This window comes from Morone saxatilis, unplaced genomic scaffold (assembly GCF_004916995.1).
Source record: "Morone saxatilis isolate NCDOM2014 unplaced genomic scaffold, NCSU_SB_2.0 Contig4, whole genome shotgun sequence".
NCBI lineage: Eukaryota > Metazoa > Chordata > Actinopteri > Moronidae > Morone > Morone saxatilis.
The window spans coordinates 4,559,034-4,575,345 of record NW_023339984.1 but is presented as its reverse complement, the minus strand read 5'-3'; the positions used below and the strand labels follow the sequence as shown (position 1 = coordinate 4,575,345).

The 16,312-nt window shown below is 42.0% G+C and overlaps 1 protein-coding gene across 1 annotated transcript in view; it reads right to left on the bottom strand.

Annotated features, from left to right (window-relative positions):
* The window catches only part of nlgn2a (neuroligin 2a), a gene marked incomplete at its 3' end in the record, with an annotated part of 169,736 nt that overhangs the window by 95,521 nt on the left and 57,903 nt on the right, over positions 1 to 16,312 (bottom strand). The window contains 1 exon segment of the mRNA XM_035675673.1: positions 11,897 to 12,801. Within this exon segment, the coding sequence (XP_035531566.1) occupies positions 11,897 to 12,404 (508 nt within the window).

The following is a 16,312-nucleotide window of genomic DNA, read 5'->3' as shown; positions in this document are numbered from 1 at the left end:
ATGTATTCATGTTGAGTGCTGCCTGTGTGTGTGTGTGTGTGTGTGTGCGTGTGTGTGTGTGTGTGTGTTAGCATACATGTGCATCCTCAGTAACGTAGCCTTGGGGCAAACCAGAGCCATTATTAATGCCCAGACAGCTGAATTCTTCTTTCTGCTGTGCGCCCCACAGGTCGCTGGGCTCTTTGATCTTCCTATATCTTTCTTTCTCAAGGTTATTTTAATAACAAGCACACTTCCAGTCTGAGAACCCGATCTGTTCCTAATTTCCATGGACAGAGGGAACGGAGGTAGATATGATCCTGTTAAAAAGGTCCAGTCTGTGCTGTAATCCCTTATAAACTCAGAGTATTACTTGATTCTCTTCTTCATCCAAGTGGTTCTTCTTTTAAAGTGAAAACTGTTTATATTCAGCATAAAGGAGACTTTTTTTCCTACTTAAGAATACAATAAGAATGTCTAATATCAATTGGACTCAGTTCAATACCATAATTCAATACATTCTTGCAACACTGCACTTACCCTGTTTCTATATACACAAGCTTATCTCTTCTTCACAGCACAACAACATGGAAACAGGATAGCTGAGCATGCTGGCCTGAAATGGCCAACTCAGCAGTTCAGAATGTGAACTGTATCAATAAACTGGAGGATTAATTATAAAACGCAAATATACTGAGAGCTGAGGACAATTTATGACTGTCCATTGCTCCTATACATTACATGAATCCCGTTTATCCTGATTGTTGAAGTACAGTGCTAAAGCTAGCTGAGGCTGTGCTAAAAAAAGCACCACTACAGCACACAAATACACTAACAAAGCCAATACATCCAGGGGAAATACTTCTTAGCAACAAGGGAGAATTAGGAATAACATTTTCACAATAAACATCACACTGAAACCTCCATCATGCAAGTAAAGATCCAGCTATCAGGAGAACACAGTTATGACGAGATATTTTATGAGGCAAATACAAATTTAATAGCTCTTAGGGGTGTGCTTCTTTCCCATCAAAGACAATCCGATACATATGTACATACATAGATACAATTCAGGGGTAATGCATTTTAATATGGAACAATTTGGTGCAATTCGATTTGATTCGATATGATGCAATCTGACCTGATCTGAGCAGGTCAGTGTTAAGATTTGTCGTGCTACTGCTGAACTCAGTTGCTGTATGACAGATCTTATAAATGGCTACACTTTTGTCCAACTTTCTTTCCTTCTTATAGAAGGAAAACTGTCTTCCGTACTTAGTATTTTATGATGCACTGTAAATCCTGTTAACGTTGTCGCAATTGTGCCACAAGTATTTTTCAGCTTATTGTTGGTATGAAGTGAAAATTTGCCAACAAATGAGGTAATGTAAATGCAGGAATGGTTATTTCCTAAACAATGGAATTGGAATTGGACAATGGAATCTTACCACATTACATACACGTATACACAACAATCATTATTTTATTATTGAAACCTGCATTTATTTATTTTTTGGGCCACTTGGGGTCAGCAGAAATAGTGACATATTATCACTTTGTTAGCAAACAGTTGCTCATTTACAAATCCTGAAGATTCTGAGCAACATTAGCATATATATATTTGGGGTCATGTTTCTGGCCACCTTAGTTTTAGTTTTTTGTGTAGTTTCCTCCAACTGTGGTAAATATTTGTCTCTTTAGTAGGGCTGCATGATATGGTAAAAACATCATATTGCAATCATTTTGACAGATATTGCAATCGCGATATGATATTACTCTGGGAATGATCATGTTTGCATCACAAATTTCTTTTTCACAAAAAAAAAAGTTAAATATCATCATAATCATGAAATAAAAATGTTTGGGGTCTGTAGATGTGTAGGCCTTTTCAGAACTAAAGTACTTCATTGTAATGCTGTTTTGTTACACATTTTATCTTTATCAAACAAATTAAAGCTTCTGTGATTTGCATATTGCACTTGGCCATATTGTGATTTCGATAATAGTACAAGTATGTTCACCAGCTGGCAGCTAACTATGCATGTAGGTTTTTTATTCATTTTTTCTCCTATATTTATTAATATAAAAATATAGATTAGAGCAGCTTTAAAATAAAACACTGCAGATTTCAACTATAAAAGTTTGAGTCAATGCCTTTTGGCAATGCAGGATCTTGACACACTTAAAGAGAAACTGAAAGAAACTGAAGGATTCAGCTCAAGAAGCATTTTGTTTCAGAAACCTAGGCCAGAAGACGCCCATGTCTCTTAACATGACTCTGAACTGAGCTTATTTATAATGGAATGTTTAATTGATAGGACAGGGGACATAAGACTTCATCAAATCCCATTAAATGTACTTCATCAATCCCGAGTTAAATCAGATGATATCCCAGATTGTGCTGGAGCGCTGCTACAGAAATCAAGCCAAAAGAACATGGATAGTCAAAGCCTGAAAGCTTATTATTTAAGTACTGTTGTAAAGTCAATTCACTCTCCGGAGGCTAAAACGATCATTTAAATGGACTGTCTACAGCTAAATCCTATTTCTGCCTCCATTGCTCATCCAAAACACATGGTGATGACTGGGAAGCTGTGGTGGAGGGTACGCTCAAGTGAGAAGGAAGAGGCGAGGGAGAAGGGCAGAGAGGCAAAATGGTGGGACTGTAAAGGGAAGAGAGGTTGGATGAAAAGGGTGGCAATGTACAAAGAGGAGAGATAATGTGAGCTGAGAGAGCAACAGAGAGAAAGATAGGGGGAGGACAGGAGAGTCGATCAAACTGATGACCCACATGAATGCGACAAAACGTGTAAAAACACACCGCAGAGATTATTACGATCATGCTACGTATATGCATATATGTACGCATATATGTACACACACCCACTGAATACTAAAACCAACCCAAGCATGCATCCACACACACACACACACACACACACACACACACACACACACTCCCCTCATTCCCTCTCTTTCTCTCCATCTCTCTGGCTTACAGGCTATAAATAGCTGGAACTGAGCCCTTGCTAATTCCTTCATTCAGAGTCTAGTGGAAAGGCAAAATGCACGCGGCCTTTGATGCGCGCCCTGACAGGAAGATACAGGAAGTGGTGGCTGGTTGCCAAGACAACCCCTCCGCCCCACTTCCCCCCTTTCTTGTGTCTTCGATCTAAATTCTGCACTCCCCAAACCCCCCTCCCTCCCTCCCACCCTGGTTCTCATCCTCTCACTAACTATACTATTGCTTCTCAGCCTCCTTTAGAGGCTAACTAAAAGCTTCAAAATGTGATTGATATCATAATCTGGCAGTGTACTCTGTACTCTGTCATGTGATTGCATTATGAAACCGCTGCATTCACTGGCATCCACAATAAATACAGAGAAATATGCAAATAATCTATCCAATTTCTCTAATCTGCTGGGATTATTTTAACAGTTACACTTCACATTAATGTGGAAATACGGTACTGCCAAACAAATTCATCTCTGCTGAATTTCAGACCACCTTAAATGACTTTAATGAAGTCAAATCTCTGTACAGTCTTTACATTTCAATACTTTATCAAAACTATAACTAATAAGCTGGACTGCATCCCACAAGAAAGAAATTCACAGATAATCTGTCCAAACACCCTGCAAGATTTTAAAATAATATTATCATATTAAGATGATCTATGCTTGACAGACTCTTTCACACACACTCGCTCCCGTTCTCACGCCAGATATAGTTTCTCCTCAACTCCTCTCTTTGTCTGCACAGTTATGATTTGTCTTGTAAGACACGTCAGCCTCAGTAGTTCTGGACACATTTCTAATAACCTTTCTTACATTTCAACAGTCCATCAAACCCACAGGCTACACAAGCTTAGCAGTCAGCAATTTAAAAAGCTGCTCCTCTCCTCCTCTCAGCTCATGTCTCATATTGGATATTGTAGGTCTGTATTGAAAGGACTGATGTAACTGACCAGCTTTATGCGAATGTTTAACAGAGATAGGGTTTTGTCTTCCCCAGGGAAACGTATTGGCACCTGACATGTTCAATGCTTTCTGTCTATAAGTAAAACTCCACAATCTTTTTATCTTTGTGTATATAAAAAAATGATTACCTAAGAGTATATTTAGAGGTACTACAACAAAGGCAAATGTCTTTAGGCTTGAAGATGTTTTTGCCACTCATCTGGTATGCTCCATCAGTTCCTAGGGGTGTATGTAATCTGATTAGCCTGGTTTAACATCAAGTCAGTCACATGTCATACATTACTGTTCAACAGAACCTTCTCCAATCTAACTTTTTTTTAATTTTTTTTATTAAATATAGATTAATATATCTATTTTGTTTGATTATTTTTTAGATCTTCGGCAAACATTAAATGCTCTAAATAGACTGTTAACAGCACTACTACCTTAAACTCATATTTACACATCCTGTGTGATAACAACTGGCTTATCACAAAGCATATCCTAAGGTAGCCCAATAATCAGACTGAATTTGTTTCACTTCATTCTTTAAGTCTCATATCATGTTCATGTTGGCCCATTTTCATTGGGAGAGTGGTTTACTTTGTTTTGTCCTAACCAATTAGTAGTGAGTGATGTATCCAATTCAAATTCAATATCATGACATTTCAGTCAGCATAAAAGCTGCAGTAGTGGTTGCTAGGTAGTTAACATTTTTTCAATTACTCCAAACAAATATGTTAATTCACAGGTTCAGTGTGTAACATTTAGAAGGATCTATTGGTAGAAATGCAATATACAGAAATAGTCATAGGTATGCTTTCATTAGTTTATAGTCACCTGAAAATAAGAATCAATGTGTTTTTGTTACCTTAGAATGAGCCATTTTCATCTACAGACGCCTTGGGTTGCCTTCTGTGGAGGTCATCATGTTGAACCAGTGTGTTTCTAGTAGTAGTCCAGAACAGAAAAAACAAAACCTGGCTCTAGATAGGGTTGTTCACATTTTTCACGCGTTTGGGGCCACCATAGTTTCTCCCTCGTGGTTGGAAAGGGAGGATGAAGCGAGTGAATTGCAATCTGTAGCTACACCACTAGATGCCACTAAATCCTACACACTGAACCTTTGAGAGGTGGAATATTTCTATATGGGCTTTTGTCGGTCTCTATATTTCATCAATCTGAGATGTAGGCAATTCTGAGGTAAGAATTAGTGTTAAAAACACAACACTACATTTAGTTCCATTCTCTTGTTACATGTAATTCAAGTAAAGTAATTAAAGTAATTTGTACTGTGATTGAGAATCCAGTTCTATACCTAAAGGAATCAGGATCAAATTCCCACTCCCGAAACTTGCCTTTATTTTATTTCTTGTCAGAGCTTTCAATAACTAACAGACGCCCTGTGTACTGTGGCTGTCGGTGGTCTTCTCAGGGTATGTGTTGGACTATCCTAGATGAATGGAAAAGTTCAAAGCGAGTGACCAGCCCTGGTTGATTTGATTCTCTCTTTAACCTCACCACCTCCCGAAGAAAGACAAAGCCTTAGCCCGAGCAGGCCAGTTGCAGTCTGCTCCACAGTGCCTCAGGACAGAGAGAGAGGGGCAGAGTGAACAGAAGAGAAAGGGAGAAGGTGAAACATGAGAGGCGGTGCAAAAGCAAAGATGGACTTAGGTCAGGTTTGGTTTCTGAGGGGTCGTACCACAGGCTGGATGAAGCCCTCTGTTCTGACCTCCATCGTTGATAAAATTACAAGTACCTAGAGATGCCTGACTTCACATCTGACTATACGTCTTACTCTGTCCTTGTCTTTTTATAAGGGGCTCTGTTTTGTCTCCTTCAGTCCTGGCGAGCATGCTCACATCAAAGAAAACTTTTGGGTACGTGATAAAGGGTTTCATGAGTCCCTTGGGAAGGATGAAGTGTATTCTGCCTGATGGTGAAAAATGGTGACCTATTTTCCCCATATTTGCGTTCTTTAAGGTATCAGCTCGGGTTGGCAGGAGAAGGCGGCAACATAAAGAAAGAGTTAGAGCAAAATAATCAAGGTTTTTTTCTGGCATCAGAAGGAATATATATCATATTTCCACTGCTATGTGCTGGCACCTCTGTCTCCGTCCATTATTCATTTAGTTTGTTTTTATCTCTTTTATTTATTTATTCTTCTCTAGCCCTTTGGCTATGCCGATGTCGCACCACAGCCTTCGGCCATCGTGTGCATTATTGTGTTAGTATTGAACTTTTCTTGATGAATCTCCTCAGAAAATTGAAATATTGCAGAATGGGGAGATGTGGGAGTTTGAGTTTGATGCATAGAGATAGATGAAGTATCGGATGGAATAATTTATAAGGCCCCAGCTCGCACCCTGCAGCTCATCCCAAGAAGCACGGTGCTGACAACGCTGAGGTTAGCGGTTCAAATCCCGGAGGAATATCTGGCAAACCCAATGTATACCCTCCTCCAACACAACTAATTGAACAGAACTAGCAGCTTAAAAGGCACTTTGTAATAGCTCATCAGGGTTAAACCCCAGCCTACCGCCAATAAAGTTCTGTCTCAGTTTGTGCAAGATCCATGCTTGTCTGTTTGTTTTGTAGAATTCATCCTTAATTTAGGAATTATTGATCATATTTGCGGTTTACACCAGTCACAAGCAGGATGTCGGCATGAAACTCATGTCAGTCTCCTGTCTGTGTCCACATTGGCTGCATTTTGGTCTCACATTCAGCTGCCACACAGAAGCCTAATTGTTTGTAATGGCTGTTTCTTGTGAGGTTGACCTACAGAAAAATGTCATCAAAAGCTTGTCTTGGGTTGTGGGACATGCAAATTTATACTGTATATTGGTTGGTTAAAGGGCAACTGAAGGGCAACAGCCCTAAGCAAATCAGAAAGTATGACACACATGGGGTGAAGTGGTTTGAAGGAAGAAAAACTATTTACAGCCAAAAACAAAAACTGTAATTCCTTTCAGAAAATGCTGCATTTCAAGTTTGCTTCCCTATGTTGGAAAATAACCATTACAAAATATGGAAAAGATAATACTTTCAACAATGGAAAAATGGGGTGAACTGATAAAGTAGTAAAGTGCCTGTGGCAATGACAGGCTATTGAGGGCTGAAACTGCAGTGTTGGAGTGGAGAGGCAGAAGGAAGTGTGTTGAGCTGTGAGGAGGAAAAAAAGTCCAGTCAAGTGATGGAAGTGCTGAAATGCAGACCAAAATGTGTCAGAGGAAAAAGGCTGGAAATCAGTGCATCATCATGTAAGAGAGACATATATGAATATACACATAAAGGCACAAACACCCTGATTAATGATATCAGTCTACTGACCTGATAAAGAAGTAAAATCACTGGCCGAGGGGGTGTTAAAACAACGTATTTACACGCACAAGTGGGGAAAGGTCACAGCTGTGAGTGTAAAGAGCGGAAGCACAAGTAATGTGGGAATGTGTGTGTGGGGGGGCGAATGGATGTGCGATAGGGTAGGAGTTGATAGAAGCAGAAGAATCAGAGACCAGTCCATCCAGACATTCTTAATAATGTCACTGTCATCTACTGTCCACAATACTGGTGGAAAATCAATGAAAAGATTTGAAACGTAAAGAGCTGAAGTTCTAGGGAAAGCATGACTGGTTACATAAGATACAACACACCCAGTAACGGCTCCACATAATTGGTAAAGACGCTACACAGCCGGTTAAGACGCTATGCGGCTGGTGTAAATGCTAGACAGCTGGTGAAGACACTACATGGCTGGTGTAGATGCTACACAGCCAGTAAAGACACTAAACTGCCGGTGAAGATGCTACATGGCCGGTGAACACGCTGAATGGCTGGTGTAGTTACTATGCAGCCGGTGTAGAAAACATCTGCTAACATCAAAGCAATAGTTTCTCCATCACTTCTATTCCCTCTGACTAACTGCACAAAGCACAGCTATATGGGATCCTATATGTTGGCAAACATTCACAGTGAGTTTCCATTCTGGGGCTGCTGAATCCATCTACTCCGACTTATTAACCATGAAGTCCTGCTCTGTGTTAACGGCTGCTGACTGCTGAGAGAAGCATGCGGTTTGTCTGCGGGCCTGAGGCAGCAGCAGCAGCAGCAGCAGCCGGTCCTTCCCTCCCTTCCCCTCGTCCATCGATCCACCGTGACTCTGCAGGAGCCAGATGAAAACCTCTCGCTATGATTTATGGGATGTCATCGCCAGGGGAACCGATGGAGCCCCTCCCTCCCTGAATTTGGTGATGGAGCAACCTGCCGGAGGGCAAAGCCAGTTCCCCTGGGTCCTAAGGCCTGATATTCTTACACTACCAAAGGAACAAGGAAACAAGCTGGGTTTATAGCACACACTTTACATTAGTGCTATTCCAATGATCATCAATTCATTCTTATAGAGTTACTAATAAAAACCAGGATTATCCTTCTTTGAATTTACGTAGTAACATAACAGAACTACTTAATATTTGGATAACTTGTTAGGTGAAAGAGTAATGTTTATTATGTATTTGTATTTATATTTACAATGTATAAATATTGATTCAGTAAGTGTGTTGAGAACAATGTTAAACTTAAGATTGATGAAGAAAGAATCAAGAAATATTCCAGGCTCTAAAATATTCATATACTGAAAGTAATAAAATCTAAAAGCACTAAAATCCTCATTTGCATATTAGATTAAGCTTCTGTTAATCGCTTAGTAACAAATGTCATTTTGTATCATTACTGTAAGGTGATTAGTTTGGTCCCCTTTTGTGGTTTGTTCGTACAGTATTACAAATTCAGAAACATATTTATTCTTGAGTGCCAAGGAACTAATGGGAAAAAAGACAACACATGGCTAGCTTTGCAATTTACTAAGTACTTAAGTATTAATTAAGAAGTCATGAGTAACCACCAACTGTCGCGTATTTGTTTATCTATGAACAAACACACACATCCATGTCAGTGTCCCACTTTCCTCCATTTTTACTGATGGCAGCATTAAGAAGTAATTCTGGAGGCTTAATCCACTTAAAATTAGAGGAGGTTTTTAAGGATTCTGTCTTAAGGGTGCCCTAAAAAAAGCATACAAGTAAGAGGCCTCGGGAGACTCCGGGAGATGTGTCGTTCATGTTAGAAGAATAGAAGTAGAATCAAAGACAAGGCAAGAGAAGATGGGAGAGGATGAGCGTGTGCGCGTGTTACCATGTGAGCGTATTCAACTTGCGCTGTGTTTTGTGACAATGAGTTGAGCTGACAGTCCCCACGGACAGCGAGTTGGGGCAGATTTTTGATCTACTTGCCCAAAAGCCTTCTCCTCTTCCTTCCTTTTCTTGCCTTCTACCGTCTGCTTTTCTTGCTTCCTCTCGTCTCTTCTCATCCCCTCCCTCCCCAGCAGCACATGTAAAAAGTGACTTAAAATCAATGCAGGAGGAGAAGCAGAGGAAAGCAGGAGCAAAGAGAAAGACAACCCTGGGGCTGTTGGAGAAGTGCTGAGGCTAGCAATGTCATGCCTGACTTGATCACCATAAATATACTATATAATGATTATGTTCATATTTTGCCAATAAAGATTTTTTTTTAACAATAAATGAATATTACTCATTTATCCCAATTATACAGTATGTGCACTGTTGGTCAACAAACATCTGCTCACACCCTGACTGATGCAGTAAAGTATAATGCCGACGATGTTGGCTGTAATGCTGATTTTTCATGTTGAGGAATGAAGGTCATTATTGGAAGATGTTTTACACCTGTGTACATTTACAGAAGAAGTGCACCTTACACCAATGGAACAGTGTGTAAGCGAGTGGGCGGGGAGTGTGTGTATATCTCTCTGTATCATGGCACTTGCATTTCCACCAAGTCGTACATCTCAGAAAACAGGGAAAAAAATAAAACAAGCCATGTGACAGTGTGAAATGACTCAAGACCTGATGTATAGTGTTCTATATGTGCCCGAGGAGCTATAAGTGGCAATGACAGGCTGTTGAGGGGCTGAGGCTGCAGTGTTGGAGTGTTGGAGTGGAGAGGCGGAAGGAAGGGTGTTGAGCTGTGAAGGGCTAAAAAAAAAAAAAACTCCAGTCAAGTGCTGAAAGGGAGACCGAAATGTTTAGAGTGAAGAAAAAGTTCAGAGTAGAAATCAGTGCCTCATCACTATACTGACACACGTCAATGTGCACAAATAGACAGTGAGACAGACATGAATACAAACATAAAGGCACACACACTGATATTGATATCAAAAAACATGACGGGGTGTTCTTTTGTCGTTGAATCTCTGTTTAAACTTGCATTTGCGTGTGTGCCTATATTTTTTTTATAGGACAAAAGTTGTATCTGCAATACACAGATTGTGTTAGGTAGAGTCCTCTTAAAAGTTGCTTTCTGAAGACCTCCAGTTGTTTGAGGTCAAACCAAGTGCGTGTTCAAAAACATTTGTGTAAAACCCGCCAACGTGATTCATTCTTTTTCAGTGCGGGCTTTGTGCAGCTTATATTAGAGATATAAAAATGAAAAGACACATGTGAAAGACGTCTTACAATATACCCTGAGCAAGGAGAGAGAGAGGGGTGATGGAAGTCTCTACTCTTCATATCACACATGCAGACAAAATGGAAATATTTCTCTTTTATTGCTAACACACCTAATAGTGCCCTGGCAGACAAAAACGTCTGCAGTATGATCTGAGATGAGAGAAGAGGGTTCTTGACGGTAAAAAACGAAAGTCAAATGTCAACTAATCCTTTTCTTATAAAGCACCTGGAAACTGCTCCAGTCCTGGCCTTTGTGCTCTGGCTTTATAACACCTTGAATGGGATGTACTGTAAAACCAGGGAAGGGTAATTGAAAAATTCTTTGACCCTCCATTGAATATCTTGCATATTGTTTCTTTTTTTTATATAAGTCCCCTCACACACACAGTCCATCCTAAAAGTTAGATTCACTATCTACAAGAAGAACATGAAATATTTATGGTGTTTAAAGTCGTGCATGAACCTAGAAAAGAATGAAAACATTCACAGTTTTTCAGACATTTTTCCACATTAATTGAACTTCCCTAGGCTCCTCTCCCTTATGAGTGGTTCTGATTGACCGTTCGCTAAACCCCTCCCCTGAAAAGCGATTGTCCAGTCATAGCTTATGAACCGTAACGAAGCATGGCGGGCCTTTCGAGCTTTGCATGTTTTCCCTATGTGGAGACGGCGCACACGAGGTTGTATTGATGATAGCGTCAGCAGCCAGCAGCATTTCATACTCATTAGTTTGTGAGGTTACAGGTTACATTAAAAAAAAGACCTGTTTGTGAATAAAGCATGGATGCTATTATACCTGTGTGTGGCGTAATGTTAGCGGCTCTGTCCTGCTCTCTATTGGATTACACTACAGCAGCTCTAGCCAAACCGAACCTGGATCTGAGATAGCGCTACATTCACTAAACACATTTGTTAGTCCTCATTATCAAAGCCTTTCCTTTGTGAACTTTTAAAGTGAAACATACTATTTGAAAATGGGAAAGATAAAGAATAAATATAACCTTGTGAGAATGATATACTGTAAGTCTGATCTTACATTGTAACCTATACTTAAAACACTATCATCAACTGGTGAGGATGCTGAGTTGGTGCCTGGGATATGTTGGAATAAGTCAGCTGGAAACATTAAGGTCAGTCAGTCATTTCCAACCAACTCATTAAGGTAATGGAAAATCTGCCAGTTGTCATTTCAGCCAACAAAATCGACGGTCGCTGGCTAGAAATGAGAAGTCTGCTATTTCTATCTCTGGTATCTTTATAAACTACACATGTACTGTGCGAGTACAGAAAGCTTGACAGGCATAGCAACAGTAACTAAGGGGACAAGGCTTAGCGAACAGTCAATTATCTATTCACTATTCTCACTGTTACCCACTAAATCCCTAATTTCGCAGCCTCCACCAACCCTTCATATAATACCGTCCACTCACCATCCTCCGTGGGCACGTAGATATTGAGGTAGAGGCAGTCCTCGCTCTGGTTCTGGATGTAACCCGCCGCCACGTCCAGGTTGTCTGTGAACCACACGGGCAGCATAATCTCCGGGAGCACGCCGTGGACGTTCTGAGGGCACACAGGGGCAAACTGGGTGGCGTTGCGGATCTCCTGCCAGGATCCCGGGGCTTCAGGCGGCTGAAACCTCCGGTCGCCGATGGGTGCAGTGGCGTAGGGGACGCCCAGGTACTGCTCTACAGGGCCCAGGATTTCATTGTTCAAGTCCTTCTTGATGCCTCTGAGCTTACCATAGTTGGTGGTGACTATGGGGTGTTTGGAAGGGTCTATCTTCTGGCTCGAGGCCAGGCTGAGGAGCAGGATAAGGCCTAGCACACCCATTAGGCACCAGTCTGTCATGAGACTAAGGGGGCGTGTCTTGGACAACAAACCCCGCCGACTCTGTTTGCTTAGAGCAAGTGGAAGGGGGTACATGACTGGATTCATACTGTTCAGCCACCTGCTTCTAGTCTGTTCTGGAATACTTCTGTCTTTTTATGAGAGAATGTAGATCATAACCAACAGTCTGGAAGGTAAAGCATAAGAGGGGGATTAAAACAACAAAAGCAGGCAGACCCTGAAAGACTAAGAGTAGCTTTTTTTGGAGGTTTGATCCACACCAGGAGCGCTGAGTGAAGGTGAGATGGAGGGCAAAGCAGTTGTTGGGGTAAAGAAGGGTCCTTGGGGTGCCGGAGAAGGAGGTCGGACCTCGGTGTGGCTGCCAGGTCAGTGTTGATTCTGAGCAACGGTGATTCGAAACACTTCCCCAGCCATGGTTCTGTTCCGTTCCATCCCTACTGGTCTTCTATAATCCAGATCATTTGATTTGAACAGCCGCCGAGTTCTGCAGAATGAGACAGAGGAGGAAGGAAGAGATTTAAAGTGGAGAGAAAAGCAGAACGAGAGAGGAGGAGGCAAAGGGGGGTGAGGGAGAGAGAAAGATAAGAGAGATTATAGCTTATCTGAAACAGAAATATATTCCATTAAATGTTGTCGGTGCAACACTTTTTCCCTTCAACTGTTGCCAAGTGAAAAATATTTCCTGTAATGAAAGCAGTGGAAACAAAACGAGACTCAACAGACAGTACTGGCGAGATCAAGTCAAGTCAGTGATCAACGTGTTTCGCTCCACTTGATTACATCACAACATGCAGTTCTCCAGCGTTTAGAAGAACTGAAAAAAATAATGCAGTCCATGTGATCACATTTTCCTTGCTCTGTTTTTTGCAACTTAATCTGCAGAACTCTCATGTGCACTCCATGTTGAGCAAACATTTCTACATGACTCTCCTCATCTATAATGGATGAAAACCCTAAATTGGACTTGTTTGCTGTCCTGGTCTGTGGTCTGACCTGTATGCACCAAATCCCTCCTGGTGAACTGTGTTTAACCTGCCAGCTTACTCCTCGCATGCTTACATCTCTGCAGCAAGCTAATGTAGTGCAGCTGATGTAGTCACACCACTACGGCAAGTCTTCCTCATGACGCCTCTATAGTTCTGCTTATTCATTTCTTTAAGGTTTTACTGCTGGTTCGGGTACGCTACAATAGAACATGCAGACCAAGAGGGCAGAGATTAGGGTGAGCCTTTCACTGCCCACTAAGGTCAAAGGTCAGTAATGTGCGCCTGTAAGCAGCTTATGACGGCCCGGGACACTTCTGGGCTACATGCAGAGCACAAAGGCACACACATGCACACGCAGTAAGCCTTCAATGACCCACACATGAATGGGTGCACACACACTGTACACTCATTCATGTAATCTACTGAGCAAATGTGCAAATCCTCATGTAACAGACCCAGTCAGAAATGCATGAGGCATGGAGGAGATTATACAGTCATAACATTGCTGGGTGGTGTTATGTAATGGTAGGGGACACACATCCATAGCAGTAATGAAGACAGTACAGGAAAAACTGAGAAATCTCTTTTATGTTCACACACACATACACACACTTTATTTCGGTCTTATCTGATTTTTAAAATTCACCATTACCTCCTTCTCTCTTTCACGCTCTCTCTTGCTTTATTACCATGCCATAATTGTCCCATTTAAAGTCATCATTAACCGTATTATTGCATCGCCTGCACCCACTGAAGCGCCTCTGTGTTTTTGTTGTCTTTTTTTCCCACTCTCCCACTGCCAATGAAGCCATTTGAATTTGAAAGTATGGGAGTTGAGTGTCCCGAGGCAAGACTGCCGATAATTAGAGTATATAGGCTGATGAGCAGATGAGTAGTCTCACTCACACTGATGTAAGACATGCAAATAAGGAGGCTCATTCATGTAATAATAAAGTTCCTTATGTACATCACGCTCTTTCAGGGGAGCATATACTCCAGCTTATGGGGGAAAAAACTGTGGTTAAAACAGGTTCGTGTTCTTCCACAGAGCGCTAATTGCGGGCGAGTCCATAGCGTCTGTAATCGCTCATTGACTTCTTTTGGTACAATGCGTTCAGCCTAAATATATTCGGTATCTGCCTTTGTTCCTCTCAGTGTGGACTCTGTTGTTCTGCCCACGCGCCCATGTGTGCATCTGGGAGCGTATCCTCTCACGGTGAAGCGGGCAACACGATGTGCGCTCTAATTAAACCATGGAGAGTCTGGAGGCTGGCCTGCTTCGCACTGCATGCAAGGACGAGCCCTCCACCCACACACACACACATCTACCATTCAACTTTCATCCTCCAAAACACATAAAAGAGACTGGAAGATAAAGAGGCAAAGTTGAAGAGAGAGTGGGGGGGGAAAGGAGCAGAGATAGCGAGACACAAATGAGAGATGAGAAGTGAGAATTCAGATGGAGAGGAAACAGGTCCTGGTGTTAATGAAAAGCTTCTCTCTGGTCAGCAGAGACCCTTCAGAGTCCTTGAGCAAAAAACGACGAGAGGCGCTGCTTCACTGACCCTAGAGTCTGTCAGAGAAGTGGACATCTGATAGACCCACATTCAAAAGGCCAGGGGAGGGGGGCTCGCACCTCAAGTTTAGGTAGGCGCAGAGGGCAGCAGAGGCCCACACGAGCCAGAATCCCTGGTAAAAATCCAAGGCCCTGGCAGGCGTCAGTGTGCCTGAAGGGACCTCCAGAATTTCGGGGTGCATCTGAGTGTTTAATTGCTAATTGGCTCAATTAGAAAACCTAATAGGTCCAGCTTTGCAGTGAGCAGTGGGAGAGCTTAAGTGATTGATGAAGCAGAGAGGGAGAGACGGAAGGGGGCTGGTGGGAAGAGAGCAGAGCATGGCAACAGAGCTATATAGGAGATATCCATGGGAGTGTGTGTGGTACTTGGAATGCAGGTAGCACACACTATCACACTTACAGACGCAGATTTAAAGGAACAGGATATCCTGAAATACTGTATCTCTGTGCGTGCACGCGGCACTTTCACACACATACAGCTTCATCCATGATTCATGTCACCAGGAGAATGTTTTCCCTCAATCCCAGGAGGCAGGAAGAAGGAGGGGGACCACAGAGGCCGTTCAGTGGCGGACCATCGGTATAAACCTCATCTTTCTCTGCACCTTGCCTTCCTCTCCCACTCTCTCTCACTTGGTATTTCTCATCTAAATGTGCACCGCTGAAAAACCTTTGGAGGACAATGTAATACAAAGAATTCTAGTTTCAGACCTTTGACCGGCCTGTTTACTGCGGGCTGGGTTGCCACAGGGCTGTGTGACTCTGTATCATTGCAAATAAGCACAAAAAGATGCAGATCAATGGTAAAAGTGTTTTCCATGACTAAACATTATTTAAAGTGGGTACAAACCGGGCTTTTAGCAGACATTTCTATCCACAGCAACGTGCACAATCTGCAAGCCTTTAGCATCATGCCTCAGGACTCTGAAACTGTTTATAGGCACAGGCCTGCAAACCTGCAACCTCTTGCTCTCATAGACCGCTGCGCCCTGTACCATTTAGAGAAAGCATGGTGTAACTAGGACCACAGGATGTGCGCCAGAGCCGGCCTGTCAAATACTTCAATCTGACCCACAAATCTGTAAGTGAGATCATTTTGTTGCTTAATTTGTTGACCTGAAATGTCTCATGCCTGTTAACAAATTCCAATAGATAGTGCAGTAATGTTCTTATTATTAGGCCCTCAGCGAGGCTATAACAATGTCACCATTGCTCAGTACAGTCGATATCCCTTCTGCTGCAAAATAAAATGAGTGCTGTGAAAAAAGGGAAAGACGACAGTGAATGCTGAGCATACAACACAGAATGGACAGCTAAATACTTCTCACAAAGGTGGAGAGGAAAGCGGAATGACTGATCTGTCAGGCGTGTTGAAGAGTACATCACACACCATTTTTCCAGCATCTACGCGAAAAGGAGTGTCTGGAAAAGTA